The following is a 27,160-nucleotide window of genomic DNA, read 5'->3' on the forward strand; positions in this document are numbered from 1 at the left end:
GGCGCGAGGAGCCGTCTTTAGCCTGCAGCGGCCGCTGTTCTGCTTTTGCGAAAGGCGGCGACCGCGGGGGAGGAGGGAGAGCGCGAGCAACGGGCAGCTGTTGGGGGTTGGAGGGCTCGCGCGCCTGCGCGGGAAGGGGCAGGTAAGCGGGGTTAGGGGTGCGCGAGCCCCAGCGGCGGCGTTGGCTGGGGCGGGGAAGGGAGCGGGAGGAGCAGCTCGGCGCTCGCGGCGGCTGCGAGCCGTTGAAGGGGTAATTTTTTCTTCCCGCCAAAACGGGGGCGAGGAAGGATCCTGGTAGCGGGGAGGAAACGGCGCTGGCCTGGCAGTGCTGAGAGAGGGGCGGTATGTGCGGAGCCTCGGTACGGGGGGTGGGGGGGGATCGATGAGGGGAAAGAAAGACCACCCGGGCGCGTGATGCGTATATTTTGGTTTACTTCGCCTTGATCTACCCCTTGACCTTCGTTGCTTCTCCGTTTCAGTGCTCGCCTTGAGAACGACGCTTAGCAGCTCCCGGCGGTTCTCCTGCAGCCAGTCACAAGATGACCCGCGATTTCAAACCCGGGGACTTGATCTTCGCCAAGATGAAAGGCTATCCCCATTGGCCGGCCCGGGTAAGGCGCTGCCTCCTGCCTTCACCACCTCTGAGGTCCGCTTTGCCTTGCTTGCAGAGACGCACACACACTCTGCACTTGGAGTCCAGCCTTTAGCGGCATCCTTCCGAAACCTCTTTTGCCCCCCTTTCTTCACGAGAATGGCCTTCCGGAGTGGCCCAGCTGTTGCTCTCCTGCTTGTGTTTGGGCTCTTCCTTCATGCCAGCAAGGGCCGTGTTTGTGTTGGTGAAAACTTCTAAATCACATTGTGGGTGCCCACATAGAGGCCTTTTTGATGTTTTCGGAGGGTTGCGTTTTTATCATTTATCATGAACAAGCAGCCACCTCTCGCCAGTGCCTGCATTCATTGCTACATGTGTGTGTGTGTAAAGTGCTGTCAAGTCGCAGCCGACTTATGGCGACCCCTTTTTGGGGGGTGTTCATGGCAAGAGACTAACAGAGGTGGTTTGCCAGTGCCTTCCTCTGCACAGCAACCCTGGTATTCCTTGGTGGTCTCCCATCCAAATACTAACCAGGACCGACCCTGCTTAGCTTCTGAGATCTGAGGAGATCAGGCTAGCCTGGGCCATCCAGGTCAGGGCATTGCTACATAGTGCTTGTTAATATTTATCACAAGGGGCTTCAATTTTTTTGCCTTAAAAAGATAACTTGTCAAAATCAAGTCGCTTGTTAATGACAAACCTGCAAGCAAGTAGTGTTGCTGTAAATTCTATGGCCAGAGGAATATTGGAAATGTGGTATATAACTTTTATTTTTAAACTGTAAGAGGCCCAACAGTGGCCAACTAGGAAATGAGAAAATTAGATGTTTATATATGCAGTACAGCTGATTAACTTTTATTCAAATGCATACAAAATCATTCTGTAACAAAGAGCTACTCTTAACTACAGGATTTTTCAAATGACCATCTCATGGCAAGCAAATTTAGATCAGAGCACAGATCATCATGATTTTATACACGCAACCGTTAATCACATTTTACATTCTTGTGGATTATAGTATAGAAGTTAAGGATGCTCCAGAGGCTTGAAATGTATATATGTTTTTATCTGCTGGTTCTTCTATGCTGATTTTCCTTATATACTTATTCATATCACAGAGGTTCATCCTGTCCACTTCATACACAGTGATGTTTCATTGTGGAGTTTTGAAAAAATCTATGGCTCAGGTCATCACATATCCTTGGGAATTTTTCAAACCAGCATCCTGAAATCACAACTATTATCTGACATGACCACAAAAATCACTGATGAAGCACTGGTTGTGGAGTAAAACACATATGGACTATGTATCCTCCTGGAATCTCATAGTTCTTTGCATGGTTTCCCTATTCAATAAAAGCATTAACATCAGAATTTTTCTAACTGTATCATGTTCTGGTGCTATTTTAGCATAAAATTATCAGTTCTTAAAGCTCCATGCCATGGTTATTTCAAGATTATCTTGATTTTTAACTGTAGGTTCATCCAATCAGCTTGTAGCTAATTGTAAGCATGGTTCTGGTTACTAGAAACAAAGCAGTTGTAATATGTGAAACGAAGTATCACAACACCGCAGTGATACAAAGTTAACTCTCCTGGGCAGCAATAACTAGGAAATAACTCAAATAAACGCCCTTCAACATTCTCTATTCAGCTGTGACCTGCTCATTGTGGCTAGATGGATAAAACCTTTTTATCCGGAACCCTAGATGTGAACTGGATAATTTGAGGTTTCTTTTAGCAGGGGTGGATTTTAATATTACATTGACAATTGCCAAGTGTGAAGTACTGGGACTGATCCTGTAGAAGGCAAAGTACTGCTTCGTTTTAGCAGTCAGTCATAACAGTGGCAGAATAACTAGGCAGTGATTCCCTCATTGAGACAGTACTGTTATTAGTCTGCTTTATTTATTCTGCTTTATTTGGTGTTCAACGTACCAAATACTGTAAGCACATTTTATAAGTCTTATTTTCTATACTGCCCTGACCTGGATGGCCCAGGCTAGCCTGATCTCGTCAGATCTCAGAAGCTAAGTAGGGTCAGCCCTAGTTAGTATTTGGATGGGAGACCACCAAGGAATACGAGGGTTGCTGTGCAGAGGAAGGCACTGGCAAACCACCTCTGTTAGTCTCTTGCCATGAAAACCCCAAAAAGGGGTCGCCATAAGTCGGCTGCGACTTGAGGGCACTTTACACACATATTTTCCATACTTATTCCCAATTTACTAAATAATGTTCTGGACTCTGTAGCCATAAAGTTTGTATATGTACTGTTCTATAATTTGGTAACGTTACAGAACTGGTATTGGGAGAATGAGGCAGCTCCTTCTGCAACTTTTGGACACTTTATTAAAGAGACAATGATTTGTCCAATTATTTAGCTTTTTGTTTGCAGATAGGGGGTGATAGTTTTGGATTTTCCACGTATGGTGCCAAAGTATGTCAGGCTGGCTGTGAAAGTGAAGATCTGTAGGATCTAATTTGAAGAGTATCAGGTACAGTTCCATAAAGAAGTAGTGCTTTCTTCCACAAAAATCTAATTCAGCTTCAGGGGAAAAGAGATCCCAGAGTTATCCACTTGTGTAGTCCATTGCCTATAATTTTCTGTTCTGGTAGCTAATCATTTCTATGGACAGATAGGCAGCTTTTTTAGTCTACAGCAGCAAAATAAAATTGAAATCTACATGTAATCTGCCTTGAGTCCCAGTAAGAAAAGCAGTCTATATAAATAACATAAATAAATGTACATCCATAGAGATGATTAATGATGTTAAAGGCTGCAACCACAGAAAGGTGGAAGGATGTTACAAAGACAGGACAGTTTAAGACAAGTTCCAGTCAAGAGTAACCAGGCTACTCAGTGGGTGAAGACTACTCCTAACCAGGGTGAATTTCATTTAAATCAAATCGATTTAAATCACTAGTCAGTAAGACTTGATTTAAATCATGTTTTTTTACAGAAAGACTAATTCTTGCTGGTATAATAATATTCACAACCAGATGACGGTTTCATTTTTAGAATGATAAAGTTTCAGAGTTTTTATAGTTATATCAAAAATTACTGATTTGGTTATACCAGGGGTCTCAAAACTGCGCCTGAGAGCGGGCGTGCTGTCTCTCCCCCCCCCCCCCGCCGTGGAGAATGGCCAGGTCCCCCTTTCCCTTGCCCTCAATGGTTGGGAGGCTAAAGCCTCCCCTCCCCTCTAGCCGCGCGATTGCTGGGCGGGCGGCTCGGCGGTTCCTCCCCCCCCCGCCTATCAGCTGTTGGGCGGGGCGGGCTTCCTTTGGTAGAGCTGGCCTCCGGCTGAGTCCTATTGGGAGGCCAGGTCTACCAATTGGCTTCTATGGGCCTCCGGAGGCCAGGTCTACTGCCAAGAAAGCCAATGGGTAGACCTGGCCTCCCAATGGGACTCAGCCGGAGGCCAGGTCTATCAATAGGCTTTTATGGCAGTAGACCAGGCCTCCAGACGAGGACTCGGACGGGGAAATGGCAGGGAGTTACAATTTAATTTTTATCAATAAATAAGATCACTATTAAGTATGATATCAAGTTTTATTCAGTGTACCTATAGTTTAATTAAGACTTAAAACTTTAATTAAAGCTTATTAAGTTAATAAACAGTGTACCTACCTATATAGTTTAAGTTTGAGAAATTTGGCTCTCAAAAGAAATCTCAATCGTTGTACTGTTGATATTTGGCTCTTTTGACTAATGAGTTTGCCGACCCCTGGGTTATACTATTAGAAATATATAGACAGATAATTATGAAGAGGAACTTTATTAAAAGATTCCCAAACTGGGTCTCTTTAAGACCTGCTGCCATTATAGGTTTTCTCCTCCAGGGAGAGAATATTGTGATAAACCTCAGGCTATACACACAAATGTAATGGAATTTCAAAGGGGCTATATCTCCCAGCAGCCCTGGCTCTGGAGAGGCTGGCCTTTCTTTTTCCAGAGGGGAGGAGGGAGGAGGAGAGATACGATTGGTGGGCCTAGGCTGGAGCAGGCTGGCAGGAAGAACAGGCCAAGGAGGAGAAACAGGCTGATGGAAAGCTGGAAAAAGGGAACCATGGACTGGAGCAGAGAACTTCAGGGATTCCTGCTGCAGGACTGAAGTTCCGGGTAGAGACTTTATTGTTTGGACAATGTCAGGCGAGCCCTGGGAAGAAGGGCCTGGAACCAGTGAACTCTTATTAGTTGACTGGCAAGAACTTCAAGGCCTCGCCAAGGACTTACAGATCCCAGTTACTATTTCCACCACCACCCCTTTGGATTTGCTTCTACATTCAAGTGCCTATTCTGTACAGTTAGGTGTTAGTGCAGTTGTTGGAACCCAGTGAGGTTGGGAAGAGGTTGCCAGCCCTGAAGTGCCTTCAGAACTTGCCTCAAGTCTGAGTTGCACAGGCACACAACTGACTTGCACAATTATTACACAAAGATCCCAAGACTTGTGGAGTATTCTGCTCACAAGGTTGCACTTTCTTTTTTTTCTTTTTTAAATAATTGATTTTTATCCACCCTGCTCCTAACTAACATTAAAGGTGTAACTGAATGACCTTTAATGTGGGTAATGTACAATATATTAGGTAGAATTCTTGTAGTTAGAAACTGCTGTAGGTTGCAGGGCTGTCTGTAAGCAAGGAAAGGTGTGTCACCTAAGCCCTTTGAGAGCAGGAAAGGCTACAAGTCATTATTTGTATATATAGTATACCTAATCTTATGTGCAACATTTGTGTTTGAGCTTGAAAAAATTATTCTCAATATGGCACCCTATCTATTTAAATCAAGACCAGAATCTATTATATCATTTAATAACAGCAGAAAGATAGGGACGTCTTACAGAAAAGATTTTTTTTCCATATGGGTGTTTTCTACATGGGGACAGGTTTTCTGTGGCTTCCCAGTTGCTGCTGATGCAGAGCAGTGGGAACAGACTTCTGCATAGCAGGCTCTCCTCCCCCAACCCCTTGGTAGCAGCCATTTTCTCACAACAATGGAGCTTTTGAGGTACATGTGTCTTTATTAAAGCAGCAAAAATCCATGTTCCAGTTTCTTTGAATTCCTTTTGTTTATTTTTTTAAGTCAGTCTCCTTCTGTTATTGTGGAGATATATGGAGAAAGGTATATATGTACAATGAAAGGGGCTAGAGATTTACTTTTTTAATATAGAGGCTGGAAATTCAGAGAACCTGAAGCACCGATTGTTATAACAATACTCGATTGCCATTGTAGAAAAGCCTCCCCCCCACCCCAGTGGTGGGAAACAGCCATTGTGGGGACAGGGAAAATGGCTGCTGTGGGTGGGACTGGTAAAATCCAAACTTTCCCACACGCAGGCACTAGTCCAGGTTTTCCTCCAATCTTTCCCAAAACGTTACAGCAAGACAGGCTTGGGAAACATTGAAGGAAAGCTGGGGGAAATCTGGGAGGTGCACAGATCTATGAGAAGCATGTGTGTGTGCTGTCAAGTTGCAGCCGACTTATGGCAACCCCTTTTTTGGGGTTTTCATGGCAAGAGACTAACAGAGGTGGTTTGCCAGTGCCTTCCTCTGCACAGCAACCCTGGTATTCCTTGATGGTCTCCCATCCAAATACTAACAGGGCTAACCCTACTTAGCTTCTGAGATCTGACAAGATCAGGCTAGCCTGGGCTATTAGCACATGCTTAATAGTTTAAGGCCTAATGCTATATTTGAATACATAACAGAATAGATGCAATGAAGTAGAGAGTTAGAGAATCCATGTATAAAAAGTGCAGGGATCCTGAAATGCCTATGGCATAGAACCTGGATGCCATGGATGTTGAATTTTTATGCCCGTGCAACACCAGAATAATCTGTGCATAATTTTCAAATGAAATAAAGAATACCAATATAAACTTTATTCCAAATGGTGATTTATAAAATTTTCTCATGAAAATCATAACTGCACATGCTTCAGATGTGCAATTTTTCACTACAGCAGTTCCACAATATGGTGGTTCCTTTTTAAAAAATGATAATTTTACTATGGTCAGATTTTAACTGAGGTTCAAAGTGTGGAAATCTGGGTTCTGCGTGTAAAAATCGTGAAGATATGGAGCTCTCTGTGGCTGGAGTTGATGCAGGAATCAGTGATATTTTATGATAGTGTCTCTAGGGATAGGTGTGATGTATATTCTGACATTTTAAATATGTAAAAATCATCAGGGCTGTGATCCTGATTTTGGCTTTCCCCCCCCATTATCTTGCTATATAATTTTATCATGTAGAGTAGATTCAATAATATGTAGTTTTAATTTATAAATGATCAAGATCTATGTAGATATCCTTTTCCAGAATCATTCATACCTACTTGAATAAGCACTAATACTTCAGTCCTATCCATGATTTCTTAAGGCTTCAATCTCTGCACACGTGCTCAGAGTAAACCATCTTAGGCTCAAACTCACTCTTTTCCCAAATGCTATTTCTCTACAATTCATATTATGCTAAGTACCATATTTTTTCGTGTATAAGACGATCTTTTTTCTTTAAAAATTAGCCCCCAAATTAGGGGGGGGTCATCTTATACATGGAAGGTGGCTGTTGCCACTGGCCCTGCCCGTGACAGGCGGGGCCAACAGCAAGAGCCACCTCTTTCCCCACTGGCTCTCTTTCCCCGCCTGTCAGCTGTTAGGCGGGGAAAGAGAGGCAGCGTGGCTAAAGAGTCTTGTCCTCTGGCCACCGGCGTTCAAACCGGTTGCCGTCCACCCAGTGGCATTTAAACCGACGCTGGCCGGCCATGGGATAAGCTCTTCCCCTCCCTCTCTTTCTCCGCCTAACAGGGAGGGGAAGAGTCTTGTCCCCTGGCCACCGGCGTTGGTCTTCAAATTGTTTGGTGTCCTCCCCCCCCCCCAGTAGGGTGGGCAGCGACTGATTTGAACAGGGGACAAGACTCTTTGGCCGCTTGCTCTCTTTCCCCACCTGTCAGCTGACAGGCGGGGAAAGAGAGCGAGCCTATAAGACGCCCCCATGTATAAAACAACCCCTTTCCCCCCTTTAATTTTACATTAAAAAAATAGGGGTCCTCTTATACATGGGGGCATCTCATAGATGGAAAATACGGTATATTGAAACAAAAAGTACCATCTCAGACCTCTCTACCTCCATAGTGCATGTGTTAAGTATTTTGCTTAACCAGCCCATCTTTAAGTCTGTTCCTTTGTTGATGATTTTTCCCCTCTGTCCTTAGGTTGATGAAGTTCCTGATGGAGCAGTTAAGCCACCTACCAATAAAATGCCTATATTCTTTTTTGGCACTCATGAAACGTAAGTCATATGGATTCACAGCTATATTGGCTTTGTTAAAGCTTCATGGCTATAAAATGATAGCTTGTGCTAAAAGACATCCTATCTTTATCAGCTCCCCTATTCTCGGCTTTCTCTCCCTCTCACCCCCTGAAAATCTCTGGCGAGCTACAAGGTGCCAGTCCCAAAGCTGGGCTCAGTTGTGTGGTAGGGAACCTGCAAGGACTTGAGCGGGCACCTCACTTTCTCTTGTATTCTCCTCCCCACAGTGTCTCCTCTTTCCCTCCTCCTGTCAGCCCCAATATCCTCAGCTTGCCATGTTTCCTTCTCTCCTTCCCACCCTTTTATGTGTCCCCCAACTTAAGCTAAATAATTATTTATGTGCTGAATTAAGCCTGTCTATCCAAAAAGAAAACACAGCACGGTGGCCAAGTGGATTAAATGTACTATGCAAATATAAAGTCATATATATGCGGAAGAATAACAAAGGTATGAACCGCAACATACAATTGCAGCTGTTATATAAATTCATATCCCACAAAATGACAAGAAGCCAAATGTAATGGCGTTAAGGGGACAAATATTAAATAGAAACAGTGTAGCACATACAAAAAAGTCGTGCAATTCCAGCTGTCATGTAAGTCCCACAAAATTAACAAGGCATCAAATATTATGGCACTTAAAGGGACAGATACAAATTAGAACAATACAGAACATTTGAAATAACATGGGAAATTAACCAAGGGCGCGCAAGGATGAAGGTCCATTAAAGATGCAAAAGAGTAAGTCCAGCTTCTAGGTCCCTTTCGAGCCACCAAGCTCCCTTCTTCAGTTGCTTGAGAAATATGACAGTCATACGCGCCTTGTGCATGTTCTTATTCATAAGAACAATGTTCATGAATATCACAATTGTAGGCACTCAATGCCAAGAGCCATTTCAGCAGAGGTATTGCTAGTAACCTTTCTGTCAGCTGATTGCTAGAATGTCTTGTGGGGACCCAAAGCAACTTACATCATTTTCATCTCCTCAATTTTAACCTCACAACAACCCTGTGAGGTAGGTGAAGCTGACAGTGTATGATTGGCCCAGGGTCACCAAGCAGAGTCCTGGGGATTTATAGCAGAGGGGATTCAAACATGTGTCTCCTAGATCCTGTTCCAAAACTCTAGCCACTACAGCACTGGCTTTTTTTGGGTGGCTGCTGTTGGAACAGTAGCAAGCAGCCAAGCCTGGGTGAAGCATACAAGTCAGGTGGTATTGAGTTGTCCAGTAGTTGCTACCTGGCCAGGCTCTGAAGAATTGCCTCTCAAAATCAAAACATCCCCAGAAAGAGCCTTGTCCTCTCCCCTTGTTTTTTTAATGATAGAAACCAAGACTTGAACACTGGCAATACTGTTGTGGCTGCCTAGCAATGATCACTGAGGGCATTTGTTTCTTAAGGCTGCAGGCATTCCTTTTATCATTTTAGAAGGGTTTAGCCTCCCCCCCCACAATGATTTTTTCTTTTCTTTCTTTTAAGTTTTTCCCCAAAACCTGGCACTTTTTTGTAAAAAGATCTGCCTGAAGAAAGATCAGTCTGTAGTCTGTGGATTTAAGTATCCACAGATGCGGGCCATGGTGAGAATTAGATACATTGATGATGATGAGTATGGTTATGCTTGCTTAGACTCAGCTTTCCTGTGTCCCAGACAGATACTATAGCGAAGGATTCTGGGTTCTTGCAGGAACAGGCTTTCTATAAGGCCTATCCTTGCAGTAAGAATAGGAGTGGAGGGTTAGAGTCAAAGAAGAAAATAAAAATTTGTAATCCAGGATTAGAGCCTGTCTTCATAGTAGTTCTTTACTCCTGTCCTCCTTCGGTTTCTTTGTTGTACCTTGTCCTGTTCTATGATGTTTTTTAAAGATAATGACTAGTTTGCCAAATTTTGGTGCAGCATGGATGTGTGATTTAACTATATCTAATAACTATCTTTGCATGGATGACTAAAGCGGGGGACTACCCAAATACAAGGTCATGGTGTCTATCTATTTGGGGAATTCTCCAGAAATGCAGGAAAATGTTACTTGTAAATAAACTAAAATTTAAAAAACTGGGAAACTAACTAAAACAAAACAAGAGCCTGAAAGATAGCAGATGAGCACCGGAAAATATGGGAAATGGATGGGCATCGGGGATTGAGTTGAAGAGAGAGGATATTCACATTCTCCCACTCACTCCCCAGCAATTCCTTGCCATCCCTCTGCTTGTTTACTGTGTTAGCATTCACTTTCTTCACTTTCCTAATAATTCCCAACATTCTGTTGGATTTTTTATCTGCCCCAGCGTTGAAAACCTGCTCCTTTTTTTTAACAGAAATATAGTTTAATTTAAAAGTTCAATAAATGAAAGCGAACTTTCTACTACAGTCCCAAAATCTTCCTGCTACTTATCTAGAGCCAGTTTAAATGTCCTTTGTATTTGTGAAATCAGAATTGTTTTTGTTCTGTTGTATATCATTTTCCTCATATGCTGAATATCATCTGCCATTCTATTGTCCAGTATGCAGAGATTTTGTGGTGGTTTTCGAGGGCTGCTTGAATTTTATCTTGAATGATGGGCAGCCCATTCCTAAAGTGGGGGTGGTGGATCCACGGAAGCTGGGAGCGGCACTACCTTCTCTGAGGCTTCCTGGCCACCATGGAGAGAAAAAAGCCCTATATAAAAGTCTAAAAATTTTAAAAGGGGGAAATGCCCCATAGCAAAAAGCAAGGCTATGCCCCTGCCACCGCTCAAGAGGGCATTCCCAGGGCGAAAGGGCCATGAAAGCTGTCTAAAGATAGCTCCGCTCCTGGAATGCCCCTCCACACTGGCGTGGCTGCTCTGGCGGCAGGGGCCAGTGGCACCTGGACACTGTTGGGTTTGCCCCTGCGGTGGCGTAGGTGCCACCTTATTCCGTGATAAGGTGGCACCTATGCCTGTGCGGGATCCTGCTGGCTCCTAAGGAGCTTTGGATCCCCCCCTTCAGAAATGGGCTCAAAGTGTAATCTATAAAACTGGCTACTTTGCTGTTCATCCCTGACCTTGATAGTTTAGGAAGGCCTCCCTTTGTGTATTTAGGGAGGCCAGTTATAGATACCACCTGTTTTTCATGCTTGCTGTTTCATCAGGAGCATTTGTTATAGAATTTGTCCAAAGGTTTTTGCAGATCTTAGAAAACAATGTCTGCTGTGCCACATCTGTCAAAATGCTTGTTAGGATTCTGAAATAATTCTAAAAGAATAAAATTTAAAGCAGACTTCCTCCAAATCAGCAGCTGTAATGAGAAAGATTTTAGTACAATGTACCAAGTGTAGACAGAATGTCTGAGTATTTCACTTTCTTTGTAGAGCATTTTTGGGACCAAAAGATATATTCCCCTATGCTGAAAATAAAGAGAAATATGGAAAACCAAACAAACGAAAAGGTTTTAATGAAGGACTGTGGGAAATTGACAACAACCCCAAAGTTAAGTTTTCCAGTCAAGAGGTAAGTACTTTCCAGTCTGGAAGCACTGACAACTTGATCCAATACCTCCACTGTCTCTCTGGCATTCAAGCACTGAGAGCTTCTATACCACCACATTGATATGGTTAAGACACTAGGTTATACAAACTGCAGCTTTCAGAAAGCTCCTTCTGCATTTTAGTGGGTCATATTCCTGCATATAACTAGATGAACATTATGCTACCCATTGGAAAATGGCACACCAGTCCTGCTATCTGCCTTTTCAGGAAAAAGGAACCATCTGTATACTACCATCAGCCAATACAAGTGGTGGTGCTAGGGAGGACATCAAGTATTTGTGTACTACTTATTCTCACCAACCTTTCCCTCTGTTACTTGCACCTCCTTTTACTTCTCTGGCAGCATCATTTTTTTTTTTTGACGAATTTATGGACAGCCAATCAGTGAAAGCCCAGAAGGAGCTGAGATTGGGGGTGTTGCCTATTTGCTAAGGAAAGAAAAGACCCTGCCAGAATAAAAAGTCATCCCACACCTGATGTGGGATGGCTGAGTGGACGTGGCTGGGGACATCATCTTGCCAGCACTGTTTGACAAGTCACTGAAACTGAGGAGCAGTTATAGAAGACAAATTGGAACACTTTTATTCTTTCCTCCTAAGATCTAACAAAGTTTAAAAACTGTTGTATACTTTCTAGCTATCTGCAGGGGAAGTGTTGCAGAGCAGTAGACATTAGGCCAGTGGGAGTAAGCTGTGCCTTGGTTCAAACCTCCAGAACCTTGCAGACTTTTTTCTCTGTTCCAGTGATTTTGCTGAATGTGTTGTCTATTAATATTCACTGTTAAAAATTTCACTGGAAATGTTTCCATTGGGCATTTATTAAGTACAACCTCTGCAGTTGTGCTTAAACTTGAGATTATAAAATACATTTCCTGACTACAAAGTAACTTTTTTATCAGTTAAATTACTGTTGTTCTAATTGATTAAATTTTGTGTTATATTGAATTCGTAAAAATTTATTCAAAAATTGATTACAATTCTAACATTATTTCCTATTGATTTACTTATGTGCTGGTAACTATCCATAGCCCCACCCTGCTATTGATGCTGCAGTTGTTAAAGAAGCTGCTCAGGAAAGCATTCCAGATGTTACAGAGGAAAATGAAAAGATGGGTCCTAAACGGAGAAAGTCTACAGCTCTTAAAGTAAGTGATTATGACTAAATGGTTTAAGAGGGCATGTTTGTGATAGGGTCCTATGCTGTACTTTAAATTTCCCTCATTTTCTTCCCCTTAATACTAAATTAAAACAACCAGAATTCTGGAACATGGGTTTGCCACCATCAAGCGCTTTGTATCTGTGAGTGACCTCTGTCCACGATTCAGCTTAATTTGAATATGGTAATGAGAATTGTGAACAGCTTGCCTTGGATTGTCAATCTTTAGCCTATGAGCTCTTACCAAATATAAAAAAAATATTCTTCTGTACAATTTGTAGTACTGAATATGTTCATAACGTTGGAGGTGATAACTCCTCCAAGTGATGTGGTGGTTTTGCCAGCCTGCTCTATTTCTTTCCTGTTGCATGTTTTTAAAATTTATTTTGTTAAGAATATTTCTATGGTGCCTCTTTAAGGCAGTTTGCAATTGAAACAATGTAACAATATAAAAACAAGCCATTGGAGATAAACAGTGTAAAAACCATCCATAAAACAGAAGTAGACCTTTCCAAAAAGCTAAGATAAAGCCTGGGTAAAAAGAAAGTAAAGTGGATGCCAGGTGAGCCTGAAGGGGGGGAAGGGCATACCAGAGGCAAGCTTGCCATCACAGAAAATGCTCTTTCTCTAGTAGCCAGCTTCCTCACCTCTGAAGGCAGAATCACAGAGAGAAGGGACTTGAGAGACAGAACTTAACTGGCAAGCTGGATTGTACAGGTGGAGGTGGTCTTTTTTTAAAAAAAACTGTGACTTGTTATAAGCCATTAAGAGTGTAAAATTTAGTACAGACAAGTTCAGAATGACTACTTCTGGTAGTTGGTTATGTATATGTGTCTGAATTTTTCCTTCATGCTGACAACCTTATATATGCATTTAGGGAAATCTTGACTTGAGAGTAAACTATTGCATGCCTTTTAATAATTTGTTTTAAATATAATTACTCCCTTGCTTTACTACACCTTCTTTCTTTTTGATAGAAAATCAAAGAGAAGAAAGGTGTACACTGAAAGAGTCCCACAATCAAATATATCTGTTGTATGGGATAATTCAAAACACCTATCACAAGGAGTACTGTACAAGTAACATTCTAGTGAGCTACACTGATGATAATATACATTTCAGATCACGTAGATTGTATATGTGATTTGCTTTATGGCTGCATTCAGGCATTGCAATGGTCCTCTGTTCAGTGATGGTCATGAACATGGCTTGTTTGCCATGCTTTTGTGCAGTCTTCATCTGCCCCTTACATGTGGAAGCTTTTGCTCAAATTCCAATTTTTGTGATGTCCTAAAACAGGTGCCCTGACCTGGATGGCCTGATCTCGTCAGATCTCAGAAGTTAAGCAGGGTCAGCCCTGGTTAGTATTTGGATGGGAGACCACCAAGGAATACCAGGTTTGCTGTGCAGAGGAAGGCACTGGCAAACTACCTCTGTTAGTCTCTTGCCATGAAAACCCCCCAAAAAGGGGTCACCATAAGTCGGCTGCGACTTGATGGCACTTTACACACACAAAGCAGGTACCTGGACAAATTAAAATGTTTCTTGTCCTCAGACCCAAATCCTGGTTTGTGGAGGGGCACCACATACACCAGTTTGCTAAGGTGCTTGCATTTATGTGCTGTAGCAAATTGGAAGGATAGGAGGGAATATGTGAGTGGCAAACAAACCATATTCATGCCCGTCACAAACTAACAGGCTTTTCATGCAATTTGAATGTGGCTGTTTTGATTAAAATGGTGGTTGCTACTTTTTGATGATTTGAATAAATTTTCTTTGTTTTGCATTAATGAGAAGGGAGAAAGCCTTGTTAGCCTCTTAAAGCAAAAGGTGTGTTTCAAGGCACTATACATGCTAATTGATTATTTGTTGCTTAAACATGTGACCTGAAACCCTCTTCATCACGTGGATAACTTAGTTAATATTTTCTCAGTTTTCTCTGTCTTTTGCATCTAGTGAAACAAGTAATTAACTGATTGTTGGCCAAAAACATAATGTGCCTTACTTTTCCTAGTGTGGTGACAGAACAGTTGATTCTCTGCATTTTCATAGAAAGGGCTTCCCCTTTGCAGCAGAATTCACTTTTTGGTAAAATTGCATGCTGATCCTCCTGCCTAGTGGAACCAGATTATTTATTTATTTAAAAATTTATATCTCGCCTTTCAGTCCAATCAGGGCCACCAATGCAGCTAACAACTAAAAAAAATCATAGAATGAGTTATACCAGAACTAAAATACATATAAAAAAACAGACATCAATTAAAAACACAGCACAGAGAAGAGGAATTACTGAATGAATGCCAGATGAAACAAGTCTTCTCCTACTGGGGGAGGTGTTAGAAGGGTCAGATGAATATCCCTGGAGAGGGAGTTCTGTAGTCTTGGCACCATGACCGAAAAGGTCCTCTTGGGTGGCCCCTCTCCTAACATCAGAAGGCAGGGGGAACCCAAAGTAGGGCTTCAAGATTACCATAGTGGTCTGGGTAGGTTTGTGTAGGAGTGGCAGCCCTTAAACCATTTTTTGAGAGGTATGATAATTGGCATGAAGAATTCATCTGCAAAAAAAAAAAATCTTTAAGGATTTTTTCAGAACAAAGCTTGGCTACCTCATTGTGATTCCCCAATAACATTTTCTGTCCCTACCACACTCATTCCATGGCTCAGATAAATCTGTGTGAGTAGTTTCCTTTTTAAATTCACTAATATAAGATTATTGTTGGTTGTTTTGTTTCAGTTTTTGCAAAATTTAGAAAGGACAGTTCGTAAACAGTTTCTTCAACCATAGAACACATCCATCTACGGATACAGTTGACTGTGTTCATTATTTTGAAAAAAAAAGAAACAGCTTAATAATATGAGTGGGTAGGGCTAAACCTGTTCGTCACATGTGTAGACCTTATATAGATGTAAGTGGACCACAGTGATACTGGTGTTTCATTAGGGATCTACTAAACAGGATAATATACCTGCTGAAGTTGAAATGGAAGAAAAAGAGATGGATGTTCCAAAAGAAGAAGATCCTTCAGAGAAAACTAACAATGAAGTAAGTGGACTAGAATAACATAACATAAATTTGTTTTTCTGTCTGATTTGTGACTTGCACATGATTGAAACTGGAGATTATATGCCCTGGCATTGTAATAGTTGCTGCATTGTATAGTTCCTTCCCATGCTGTCAGTGGAATGTAAGAAGCATCAGTCCATGTTTGGACCATCAATTTCTGCAGGTTCTAATGTTGCCAATATTGTCCTTCCTGGAAATTGTGGTGAGATATCTATTAACTGCTCTGGTTTTCCATGGTCTTTTAAGTTAAGTTTAACTTCTGCAGCATGCAATCCTCCACCTGACCCAGGCATTCTCATACTGCCCCAGCAGTTTCTACACCAATACTGTAACAAAAGAAGGACCTAGAGGTAGGAAAGGGCTGTAAACAATAGATATTTAGTATTTCTTCCGAAGACCATAAATAGTAAGGAGAGGTATGTGGTATGTCCACAGGACAGATATGCTTAAACTTGAGACCATGCCTTCAAGCTTTTTTTTAATCTGCGAGGTGGCAGGTATGATTGTAATTAATTATCTGGTTTTTTATCACTATTGATGCCCACAGCAAAATTCTGTTATATATAACTTTTTTAAAAAATCCATTATGGACATTTTGAATTTCAAAATTGGACAGTATTCATAACAAATGCTGCTATTTTTCCTGTCTCTAGGATGTAGAGAAAGCAAGTGATGTACCTGTTCCAAAGGTTGCTAGAAGGGGGAGAAAAAGAAAGGTACAATTTCCATCTTGATACAGCGTTTTAAATATAGATTGGATTGTTAGTTGTTTAAAAAATACAACCTGCCTTCATGCATTTCACTGAAGAATTTATTATGAAAGCTGCACTAAATTAAATTAGATTGCTAATGTCCATGGTGCCCATATTTAAGATACTTGGAGTCTCTTTCCTGTAATACCATTATTGGTATCTTGCCCTTGAAGCACAGAAAATGTTTTTTATCCTCTTAACAACTCAGAGAGGCTGAGAGTGACTAATTGAGCATAACGACTGGGGTGGGGTGGGGGGTTGCCACCCTTCAGTCCAATTCAATAAGTGTAATTTGACACTACTGGCTTTGTGAAATGTATTTGATGAATGTTCCTGGGAATAGTGAGAGCTCTGAATTTCACTGATATTTATCTTGAGAAGAAAGTTCAACTAAACTGGACTATGTCATGCCACCCTTACGTGGAGCACATCTTGTTAAGGTCACTATGACTCCAAGATATAAATATAGCTCTTCTTTATAAAATATAGGCTTTTAGTAGCATTTGGAATAGTTGTATAATTATATAAAGGAATTCCTTACATGCAGATTGAAAAACAAGCGGAAGCTGAAGAGGAGGAGGCAGCAGCAGCAGTGGTAACAACAGCAGTGGCTTCACCTCCAAAAGCAAGTCCTAAAAGAGGAAGACCAGCTGGTAAGTTATAGAAATGACCATTGCTTGTTAAGTTTTAATATATTCCTAATGTATACAGTCAACTGAATCAAATGAGTTTTTCCTAGACTAAAAGGTAAAGGTAGTCCCCTGTGCAAGCACCGGGTCATTCCTGATTTTTAGCAGAATTTACTTCCACATTACCATGCTTAGTAGTACATCCTAAGACTGAACTGCAGAGTGCAATCGTTTGTACACAGCCAGAGTTTTGTTTGCTCTTCTTGTTGCAGTAATTCCCCTGCCTGAAACAGTAAGCAAACCTTTAACTGAACAACAACTCTATCCTTGCACATGCCTTCTTTATTTCTTGGATTGAATGTCTAAATGCTGTAATTTAAACTATCCAGCATAAAACTATCTTCCAAAGGAATATTGTGTGTGTGTGCGCGTGTGTGTGTGTGCATGTGTGTGTCAAGTGCCATCAAGTCACAATCGACTTATGGTGATCCCAGCAAGGGGTTTTCCAGGCAGGTGATAAAGCAGAAGTGGTTTGCCATTGCCTTCCTCTGCAGAATATTCCTTGGAGGTCTCCCTTCCAAGTACTGACCCTGCTTAGCTTACGAGATCTGACGAGATCAGGCTATACCATGCAGTTTTCCCTCCCAAAGGAATATAATGTGTGTATAAAGTGCCATCAAGTCACAGCCGACTTATGGTGATCCCTTTTGGGGTTTTCATGGCAAGAGACTAACGGAGGTGGTTTGACAGTGCCTTCCTCTGCACAGCAACCCTGGTATTCCTTGGTGGTCTCCTATCCAAATACTAACCAGGGCTGACCCTGCTTAACTTCTGAGATCTGATGAGATCAGGCTAGCCTGGGCCATCCAGGTCAGGGCAAGGAATATAATAGATGGTCTAAAATAGAATGATCTAAAATTAAATATATCAGTATTACAGAAGTACCCAGTAGCAAGCAGAAACCAGAGGTTATTCTTTCTGCATCCCTAAAAGCAGCTTTCAAATCAAACAACCTCACCCCACCTTCTTTTTATACTAAGAGTGGGGAATAATTTCTGAAAGATAAATAATCAGCATGAAAATGTGTTTTTGTATATGAGTTGCAGTTTGTGTTCTTCGTTTGATTATATCATCCTGTAGTCAAAGATGTAATCAAATATGCAATGCTATAATAACAAAAGGAGGCAGCAGTATTGTCATACATCTACAATGCAGACAATTTTTGACTTACCGTGTTTCCCTGAAAATAAGACATACCCATAAAATAAGCCGTAGCAGCATTTCTAAGCATTTGCTTAATATAAGCCATACCCCGAAAATAAGGCACCCCGGGGCTGGTGTGGAGAAGATCAGGAGGAGCCCAGCTGAGCAGATGCAGTCTCCCGCGGCTGCTTCAAAGGCTCTGCAACCAGCGCACCCGGGGATGGGGTGGAAAAGACCAGGAGGAGCCCAGCTCAGCAGAGGCGGTCTCCCGCAGCCGCTTCAAAGGCCCTGCAACCAGCGCGCCCGGGCCTCTGGGGGCAGGGAAGACAGGAGGAGCCCAGCTGAGCAGATGCAGTCTCCCGCGGCCACTTCAAAGGCCCGGCAACCAGCGCGCCTGGGCCTCTGGGGGCGGGACCGGAAGGGGGTGGTAAGGGGAGAACGGGAGCCGAGAGGGAGGACAGTTCTGATTCCCTCGGAATAAGACATCCCCTGAAAATAAGCCATAGTGTGTCTTCTTGAGGAAAAATAAAAATAAGACAGTGTCTTATTTTCGGGGAAACACAGTATTAAATTATAGAATGCAGATGTCAATAGAAGAAGAAGAGTTGGTTTTTATATGCCAACTTTCTCTACCACTTAAGGAAGAATTAGACCGGCTTACAATCACCTTCCTTTCCCCTCCCCACAACAGACACCCTGTGAGGTAGGTGGGGCTGAGAGAGCTGTGACTAGCCCAAGGTCACCTAGCTGGCTTCATGTGTATGAGTGCGGAAACCAACCTGGTTCATCAAATTAGCATCCATCACTCGTGCAGGAGTGGGGAATCAAACCCGTTTCTCCAAATTAGGGTCCACCGCTCCAAATCACCACTCTGGCTCTACAATTTATACACAACATATATTTTATCCATATGAACATGTAGAATAATAAAAGATGTTTATAAATGACCACATTGGGCTATCCTTGAGTGGAGAAACAAAAGCCAGTACAGTAGGTGTTCTGTAATGCATTATTCGTAGAGATCTCAAAATCCAATGAAATTAAATTTTATCAGGTTTGTTGTAGGAATAATTCTGAGTAAACAGCTCTCTCGCTTAAAATTGGGTTGAAGAACTATACACTATTATTTATGCAGACAACATTGTTGATTGTATAATGGTTAACTTTAAACTAGTCAACTAAGTGTAAATTGAAATAGTATTAATTAAAACTAAATGTTTTTTCATGGAATTAGCTACTGAAGTAAAGGTTCCAAAACCCAGAGGGAGACCCAAATTGGTGAAGACACTTTGTCCTCCTGAGAGTGACATGTAAGTTTGTTTCTAAGCCTTCTTATTGATTTTCTTGTGAGAGGTTCTCAGCATTTTTCTTTTCTTTCAGCCCCTTAATACAGGCATCTGATAAATTATCTGTTAAACATTTATTTAAATATTTATATTTACAGATATTAGTCGTTAGTGGCTCAGTGAAGCATCTTTTAACGCCTAGTTCAGAGATGTTAATTCAAAATATGAAATACTTCTGAACACTGATCCTTGTTTACAACTTGAGTGTTTGTTTGCTGTCATCTGCTCTGAATCGCTCATGTTTTCAGCACAGGGACAGCTGTGTGAGGTTTCCTTGTTGCTCTTGCAGCTGCTGAGATAGCAGTGGCAGAGCCTCCAAGCTGTAGATTTCTCCACAGTTGCTGTCCCCCTCATAAGGAAAGGAATTTTACAAGGGTTTTTTAAATCGACAGTTTACATATCATCAAAGCATTCTCCTTCTTGGTCTGAATTCCCAGCTTTTTTCTTTTCTTTTTTTTAAAGGTCTATGTGCCCTTTCATTGTGGTGATGTAAAGGGAAAGGTGTATTTCCATAACAAAAAGGGCTAAAGACTTCTAAAAAATGTAGGCTTGGAAATTCAGAAAAACTAGTAGGTAGGTTGTTCTAACGTTATATGGCTATAATGGGATATTAATTGCCACTTTTAAAAAGGCTGTCCAGTGGGGCGGATTTGCGACTGTAGGGGACTGGGCAGGAAAGATGGCATCTATGTAGGTGGAGATTAGGAAGATCCAGACTTTCCCATCCACATGAATGTCACCCTAGCTTTGCCACAATCTTTCCCATAACAGTAAAGCAATGTAGGGTTGAGAAAGACTGCAGGAAAGATGGGGAAATTCTGTGAGATGCATGGAAGCACCACAATACTGTGGGAAAGCAGATGGAAAAAATGGGTTGGGCCCCTTTGGTTGCCAAGTTAGACTTGCATCCCCAAATCAGACTTTCATCCCCAAATCCTCATTCTTCAGTTTCTCCATAACCCACTCCACTGTGCCATCTTCTTGCTCTTAAGAAATGCAGGTTCATGTTTTCTTCCTTCAATCTAGATGAAATATCCTGATGAAGTTTCAACAAACACCCTAAAAGCAGCTGGTGGAGAAGATTCATTGTGTGTGGGGAGGGGGTTGCAAAGTTTAATTGTTTTTACTTTCATAGAATCATAGAGTTGGAAGGAACCACCAGGGTCATCTAGTCCAACCCCCTGCACAATGCAGGAAATTCCAAACTACCCCACACACACCCATACTCCATGCCCAGAAGATGGCCAAGGGGCCCTCCCTCTCATGATCTTCCTAAGGTCATAGAATCAGCATTGCTGACAGATGGCCATCTAACCTCTTCTTAAAAACCTCCAGGGAAGGAGAGCTTACCACCTCCCGAGGAAGCCTTTTCCACTGAGGAACTGCTCTAACTGTTAGAAAATTCTTCCTAATGTCTAGACGGAAACTGTTTTGATTTAATTTCAACCTGTTGGTTCTGGTCCGACCTTCTAGAGCACTGGTTCCCAACTGGGGGTCCGTGGACTCCCAGGGGTCCGCGAGAACGAAATTAAGGTCCGCGAAACAAAGTTATAAACCCATAATAAATTAATATTTTCAATTAAAAGTTCTCTATTATAAAATATATATTCAAATATTATTCTAAGTTTAATATTTAACTAAGTTATGATTGAAGTTTATTTTCAAATTCTTGGAATTTTTATTTTAAACCTTGGGGTCCCTGCACTGAACAAAAAAGTCCTAGTGGTCCCTGGTCAAAAAAAGGTTGGGAACCAGTGTTCTAGAGCAACAGAAAACAACTTGGCACCCTTCTCTATATGAGAGCCCTTCAAGTACTTGAAGATGGTTATCATATCCCTTCTCAGTCTTCTCCTCTTCAGGCTAAACATACCCAGCTCCTTCAACCTTTCTTCATAGGACGTGGTCTTTAGACCCCTCACCATTTTTGTTGCCCTCCTCTGGACACGTTCCAGCTTGTCTACATCTTTCTTAAATTGAGGTGCCCAAAACTGAATACTCTAGGTGAGTTCTAACCAGAGCAGAGTAAAGTTCTCACACCATCACTTCACGTGATCTGGACACTATACTTCTATTGATACAGCCCACGATCGCATTTGCCTTTTTAGCTACCGCATCACACTGCTGACTCATGTTCAGTGTTTGGTCTACTAAGACTTCAAGATCCTTTTCGCACACACTACTGCTCAGACAAGTCTCCCATCCTATAAATATGCATTTTATTTTTCCTACTTAAGTGCAGAACTTTACATTTATCTTTGCTGAAGTGCATTTTATTAGTTTTAGCCCAATTCTCCAGCCTGTCAAGATCATCCTGTGTCCTTGCTCTGTCTTCTACCATATTTGCTACCCCTCCCAATTTATTATAATCTGCCAATTTAATAAGCATCCCCTCTATTCCTTCATCCAAATCATTTATAAAGATGTTGAACAACACAGGGCCCAGGACAAAACCCTGAGGAACTCCACTAGTCACTTCTCTCCAAGTGGATGAGGAACCATTAACAGGATATTTCGTGACAGATCGCACTCTTTAGGTGCGATCTGTCAACCAGTTACAGATCCACCTAACAGAAATAGGTTCTAAACCACATTTCCCAATTTGTCAACAAGAATATTATGGGGAACCTTATCAAAAGCCTTACTGAAATCAAGATAAACCATGTCTACAGCATTCCCCCGATCCAGCAAGGCTTCCTGTGGCTTAAATTATCCCTGTTGGGGGAAGAACACAGGTTACATGGGTTGCCTACCTTTTTTTTTCTTACCAGAGTTTATTTCATCAGGGGAGAGGCTGTTTGAATGGAAGAATTAAAAGAATTAAAAACAAACCTTCCTCAAAACAAAATGTGATAGATTGGTGATGAAAACAATCTGAAATACCTATTTCTTTATGTGAAACTCTTACAGTGCAATTTAAACAGAGTTGCACTCTGAACTTGATGGGTCTTTGGTCGGATCCAGCAAGGCTCCTCTTACGTTCTAAGCTGTGAGCTCCAGTAGGGGGAAAAGAGACAGGAGACCTCCCATTGTTCATGTGTGTATGCATTTTTAAAGCTTGAGATGGGGGAGGTCTATTTTTAAAAAGCATGGAGCGAAAGTGTGATGGGAGTTAAACCACGTCTTGTTCTATGTCTTATTGTAGTCATTGAAACTTTTTTCTCCCAGCCCAGTTATCTTCTGCTATTGAAACCTAGCTGAGAGAAAAAATGTTTTAAGCTCCAGAGCACAGAGCGAAGGAACAAGAGAAAACATTTGGCTCCCCTCACTTATGTGCTTTATTGTTATTCAGAAATAGACTATGCCTAATCCCCCACCGAGGGATCTTTCTTGGGAAGGAGTAAAAACTCAAGCCATATCTCATTGTACCGGCTGTAGAAGTGAGAATTTTCGTTCATCTTCGTTTTTGTGCAGCTCCACATTGGGACTGTGCCTGGGCGCAGGCCTGTTGCTGGAAGAGACTTCTAGCTAAAAAGCTTGTGAGGGGGTACCCCTCCCAATGGAGTTCATCGGAGGCTTCATGCCTAAACCTTCCTGTGCCCCATCTCCCTCAGTTCCTTCTCTGCTACCGCTGACATTGCACACTCTAGCTAGCTGCTTCTTCACTGTTCTGTTCTTTGCTCTTCATCGACATTTTCCCCAGTGTTGTGAGTGTGTGGACAGCTTGGCTCATCTAACCTCTATTTCATCATGTTTGTGGATCTAAAGCTGTTTTTTATCGCTCTTGCTTGGATTATGGCCTCCAAACCCTTATTCAAGAAGTGTTCCCATTGTGGGACAAAGATGACACATGTGGACGAGCATGACACTTGCATTTTTTGTCTGGGAGAGACTCACAATGTTACATCCTGTATGGTGTGCCAGAAGTTCACCTCTAAGGATGGATCTGACAGGGCTGTCCTGTGGCAAAAAACTCTGCGACCCTGCCTCAGCCAGGTTCCGAGACTCCTAAAAGAGCATCTTCATCCAAGTCACTTCCATCCAGGGTCTCTCTCCCAGTTCCAACTGACTCAGCTTCTATCCAGCTGGTTCATCAACTGAATGTCCTTCATCCTCCAAGGCTCTTTTGACTTCCACGCATAAGCACCACTCATTTGACCATAAAAAGTGCTCTGGTTCCAAGCTGCCATCTAAGAAGCACAAGCAAAAATCGGAAGCATTTGGATACCCCCTCCAAGCCTACATGGCTTGAAAAGCCGGTTCTGCTCTCTAAGCACCCTCCCCAAGACACCGTCAGTTAATTCCACCTCCCCGTTTCCATCATTCTCAGACGTTGAACTCAAACCCCAACTAACGAAGGTTCTCAGTCCTTCGTTGCTCTGGACTTTCTGAAGTGGCATCAGACCTCAGTTCTGCCTGCCCCTCTTCTATCCCCTAATCAAATACAAGATTGGATCAAGCTCTGCCACTCAAGACAACTGGATCTATCAGGCAGATGCTTGGATCACACCTCAGTCTCATCATACCTGGCCTCAGTTCCAACCAGCTCTCTCGGCTTCACACCAGCTTTCCTACCAGCCCTGGATCCTGTCGGTTCCGAACAGGCTGAGGATGAAGCAGATCCCTCGGTTTACAGCTCTGAGAGAAGATCGGAGACTTCTCCTGATGGACCCCGGCTCTGTCTCCAATACTGAGCGTGGTAGACCTGTCTCCCCTACTGAGGACTCTAAACTTCATGTTGAGCAGATGCTCAGAATTGCCCAAGCTTGACTTCTCTGCATCTCAGGACAAACCTCAGTACAAAAAACTCAGTAGACTGTATCCAGACTCTCCCAACTTTGTTTCCTGACCTTTATTAGAAGGTCTCCCTGATTTGGCTCAGCCACTGCTTCAACCAAAAAACTCGAGAACCTTTACCGGATTGAACAGGAGTTTGCTGAATTGCTTTCCATCCACCCTTCACTATTGTCCATTGTGGCCACAGCGATGCAGGCTCGTCAGTGATCCGTTCTGCACTCAACCCCTGCCAACAGGGAAAGCTGTCGCCTGAACTCAATGGGTAGAAAGGTTTACACCTCTGCCTCACTAAACTACAAGATAGCCAATTACCAGGTAATCATGGCTGGCTATTAGCTCAACCTGTGGGAGAAACTTAGCCCCCACCTGGAATCTATTCCTGAAGAGTCTACATCCCAGATCCAGCTGATTCAAGCTGAAGCTGTGAGAGTTTCCAAACACAGGATGCAGCTGGGAAACATGCCCCAGAGACCTTAGCTAGAGGCCTTGCCACAGCAGTTACCATTCGCCATCACCTGGTTATGTAACACTGGTCTGTTAGTGGATATCCTTGCACAAGTTGAGGACCTTCCTTTTGAGGGTTCAACTCTCTTTTCCTTGAATACAACAGAATTTCTCACCAATATCAAGAAGAAGCAGCAGACTGCCAAGTCTTTAGGAATCACCTCTCTTCACCAACAATCCAGGCAGAGTTTTACCCAGCACCAACGTGGCTTTACAGTATGTGATTCTGCGGTGCAAAACTATTGAGTCTGGAATTTTTGAGGTGTTGGCACGTGATTGGTCAGTCGACCGTATTAATAAATTTGGGAGAAGAAAAAATGGCTTTGCAACCCCTTTCTTTCAAAACCAGTGCCCTTACCTACAGCAGAAACAACAGTATCCTCCTCGTAAATCTCACTACCAACAGGCATACAAGAAATCCAAAATTCATCTAGGCCCAGGTCCCAACCCACTATCCTCCAAGAGCCAATAGCAGCAGAGCCAATGTTTCTGACCATCGTCACCTGCACCCACTGAGCCAGCCCCCTTTCTGGACAGGTTAACTCACTACTACTCTGAGTGGTCCGTGATTTGCTCTGATTCTTGGGTGCTTCAGATTATTAAGGAAGGTTATTGCTTGGTATTTAGATGTTTACCCCCATGTTCACCCCCTTGTTCTGCCAGGTATAGCCTGTTTTGCTGAGCTCATGTCTTAGCTACATGACCTTATGCTGAAGGATGTGGTTCAACAGGTTCCCCCTGTTGGGGTTTTTTCTCCAGAGTGTTTGTGGTTGACAAAAAGGATAGTGGACATAGGCCCATTCTGGATTTGAGAAATTTAAATAAATATCTGTGCATTGCTAAATATAGGATGGTCTCCTTACCTGCTATAATGGAGTTTCTTCTTCCAGGTGCCTGGCAGGCTGTCCTTGATCTCAAGGACACCTATTTTCATATTTCAGTTCACCAATCACATAGGAAATCCCTACTGTTCAGGCAGGGACGACATATCTTTCAATATTTGATGCTTTCCTTTGGGCTGGTTACTGCCCTCAGGGTCTTCACCAAGTGCATGGCCGTGGTAGTAGCTCATCTATGGACCCTAGGATGCACCATTTTTCCTTACCTGGATGACTGACTACTTTCAGCCCAGTCTAGGGAACTTCTCCACTCTCAGATTTACTTGGTAGTCTCAACCTGTCTCAAATCGGGTCTGGTTATCAACTGGAAAAAGTCTAAACTGCTTCCCTCTCAGAGGGTTCAGTTCATGGGCACTATACTTGACTCCAAGGTCAGTCAAGCATTTTTACCCCCTAACAGGGCCATTGCATTGAAGCGAGCTTTACAGATTATCCAGCACAATCGTCGACAGTTGGTTAGGTCAATTCAAAGGATGCTTGGTCTCATGGCCTCAGCCACAGCAGTGGTAGCAAATGCCCTCCTAACCATGAGAGTACTGAAGCTATGGTTTGTTAATAGGTATACCCCTTTCTACCATACACCTCGTCACCCTTTCTCAATACCTAGGCAGGTAACAAGGTCCTTGTCTTGGTGGTTGAATGACAACAACCTTAATTGTGGTATTCCTTTTGGACACTAGTCACCTCATCATACCCTTACTCTACTGATGCCTCCCTGTTGGGTTGGGGTGCACACTGTCCAGGACATTCTGTCCAGGGTGTTTAGGAAATTGACCAGGCTCTGCCTCCCATAAATGTCCTCGAATCGAATTGCATACAATCAGATTTTCCCTTATCTCCTTTTCGGGCATCTTGCAAGATTCAAGAATTTTGGTTCAAACAGACAACACTTCCACTCTTTACTGCTTAAACAAGCAGGGTGGCACTGTTTCCAAGGCCTTGTGCAATGAGGCTCTTCTTTTGTGGAAGGTGGCCATCGAGCACAGCATCTCTCTCCAGGCAAGAGTGCGAAACACTCTGGCCAATGAGCTCAGTCACACCTTTCAGACCAGTCACGAATGGGCCATACAGGAAGAGGTCCTGGATCCTATATTTGTGGAGTGGGGTACCCCTCAAGTGGATCTGTTCACCACCTTCAACAACAAGAAGGCCCCCCAATTCAGATTTCTTTCCTCTTGCCCCGCTGTGAGCTCTCTTACTGTACCTCTAGGTGCCTTTTTTGCTTACGGTGGCAGTCAGGAACTGAGGGAGAGGGGGTGCACTTCCATGGAGCATGTGACGGTTTAGGCATGAAGCCTCCAACGCACTCTGTTAGGATGGACGCCCCCTTAGTAGCTTTATAGCTAGATGTCTCTTCTGGTAGCAGGCCTGTGCACAGTCCCAGTGTGTGTCAGCATGAAGACCTTGATGAACAACAGTTACAGGTAAGTGCAGCTCTGTTTTTCTTCTAAAATGGGGGTCCATTCTCC

At 42.7% G+C, this 27,160-nt stretch overlaps 1 protein-coding gene across 4 annotated transcripts in view; it reads left to right on the top strand.

Moving 5' to 3' along the window:
• The first annotated feature begins 494 nt into the window (after window positions 1-494).
• Window positions 495-27,160, top strand: part of LOC130492894 (PC4 and SFRS1-interacting protein-like) — a 44,535-nt gene continuing 17,869 nt past the window's right edge. For 3 of the 4 annotated variants that reach the window (XM_056866657.1, XM_056866659.1, XM_056866655.1), the window contains exons 1-8: window positions 495-611; window positions 7,806-7,882; window positions 11,229-11,367; window positions 12,433-12,549; window positions 15,502-15,603; window positions 16,278-16,340; window positions 16,924-17,029; window positions 19,443-19,518. In XM_056866657.1, the coding sequence (XP_056722635.1) occupies window positions 540-611; window positions 7,806-7,882; window positions 11,229-11,367; window positions 12,433-12,549; window positions 15,502-15,603; window positions 16,278-16,340; window positions 16,924-17,029; window positions 19,443-19,518 (752 nt within the window). In that variant the 5' untranslated portion in view covers window positions 495-539. The remainder of the gene's footprint in view (window positions 612-7,805; window positions 7,883-11,228; window positions 11,368-12,432; window positions 12,550-15,501; window positions 15,604-16,277; window positions 16,341-16,923; window positions 17,030-19,442; window positions 19,519-27,160) is intronic. The other variant, XM_056866658.1, reaches the window with a different exon arrangement.

This window comes from Euleptes europaea, unplaced genomic scaffold (assembly GCF_029931775.1).
Source record: "Euleptes europaea isolate rEulEur1 unplaced genomic scaffold, rEulEur1.hap1 H_1, whole genome shotgun sequence".
In the NCBI taxonomy this organism is placed as follows: domain Eukaryota; kingdom Metazoa; phylum Chordata; class Lepidosauria; order Squamata; family Sphaerodactylidae; genus Euleptes; species Euleptes europaea.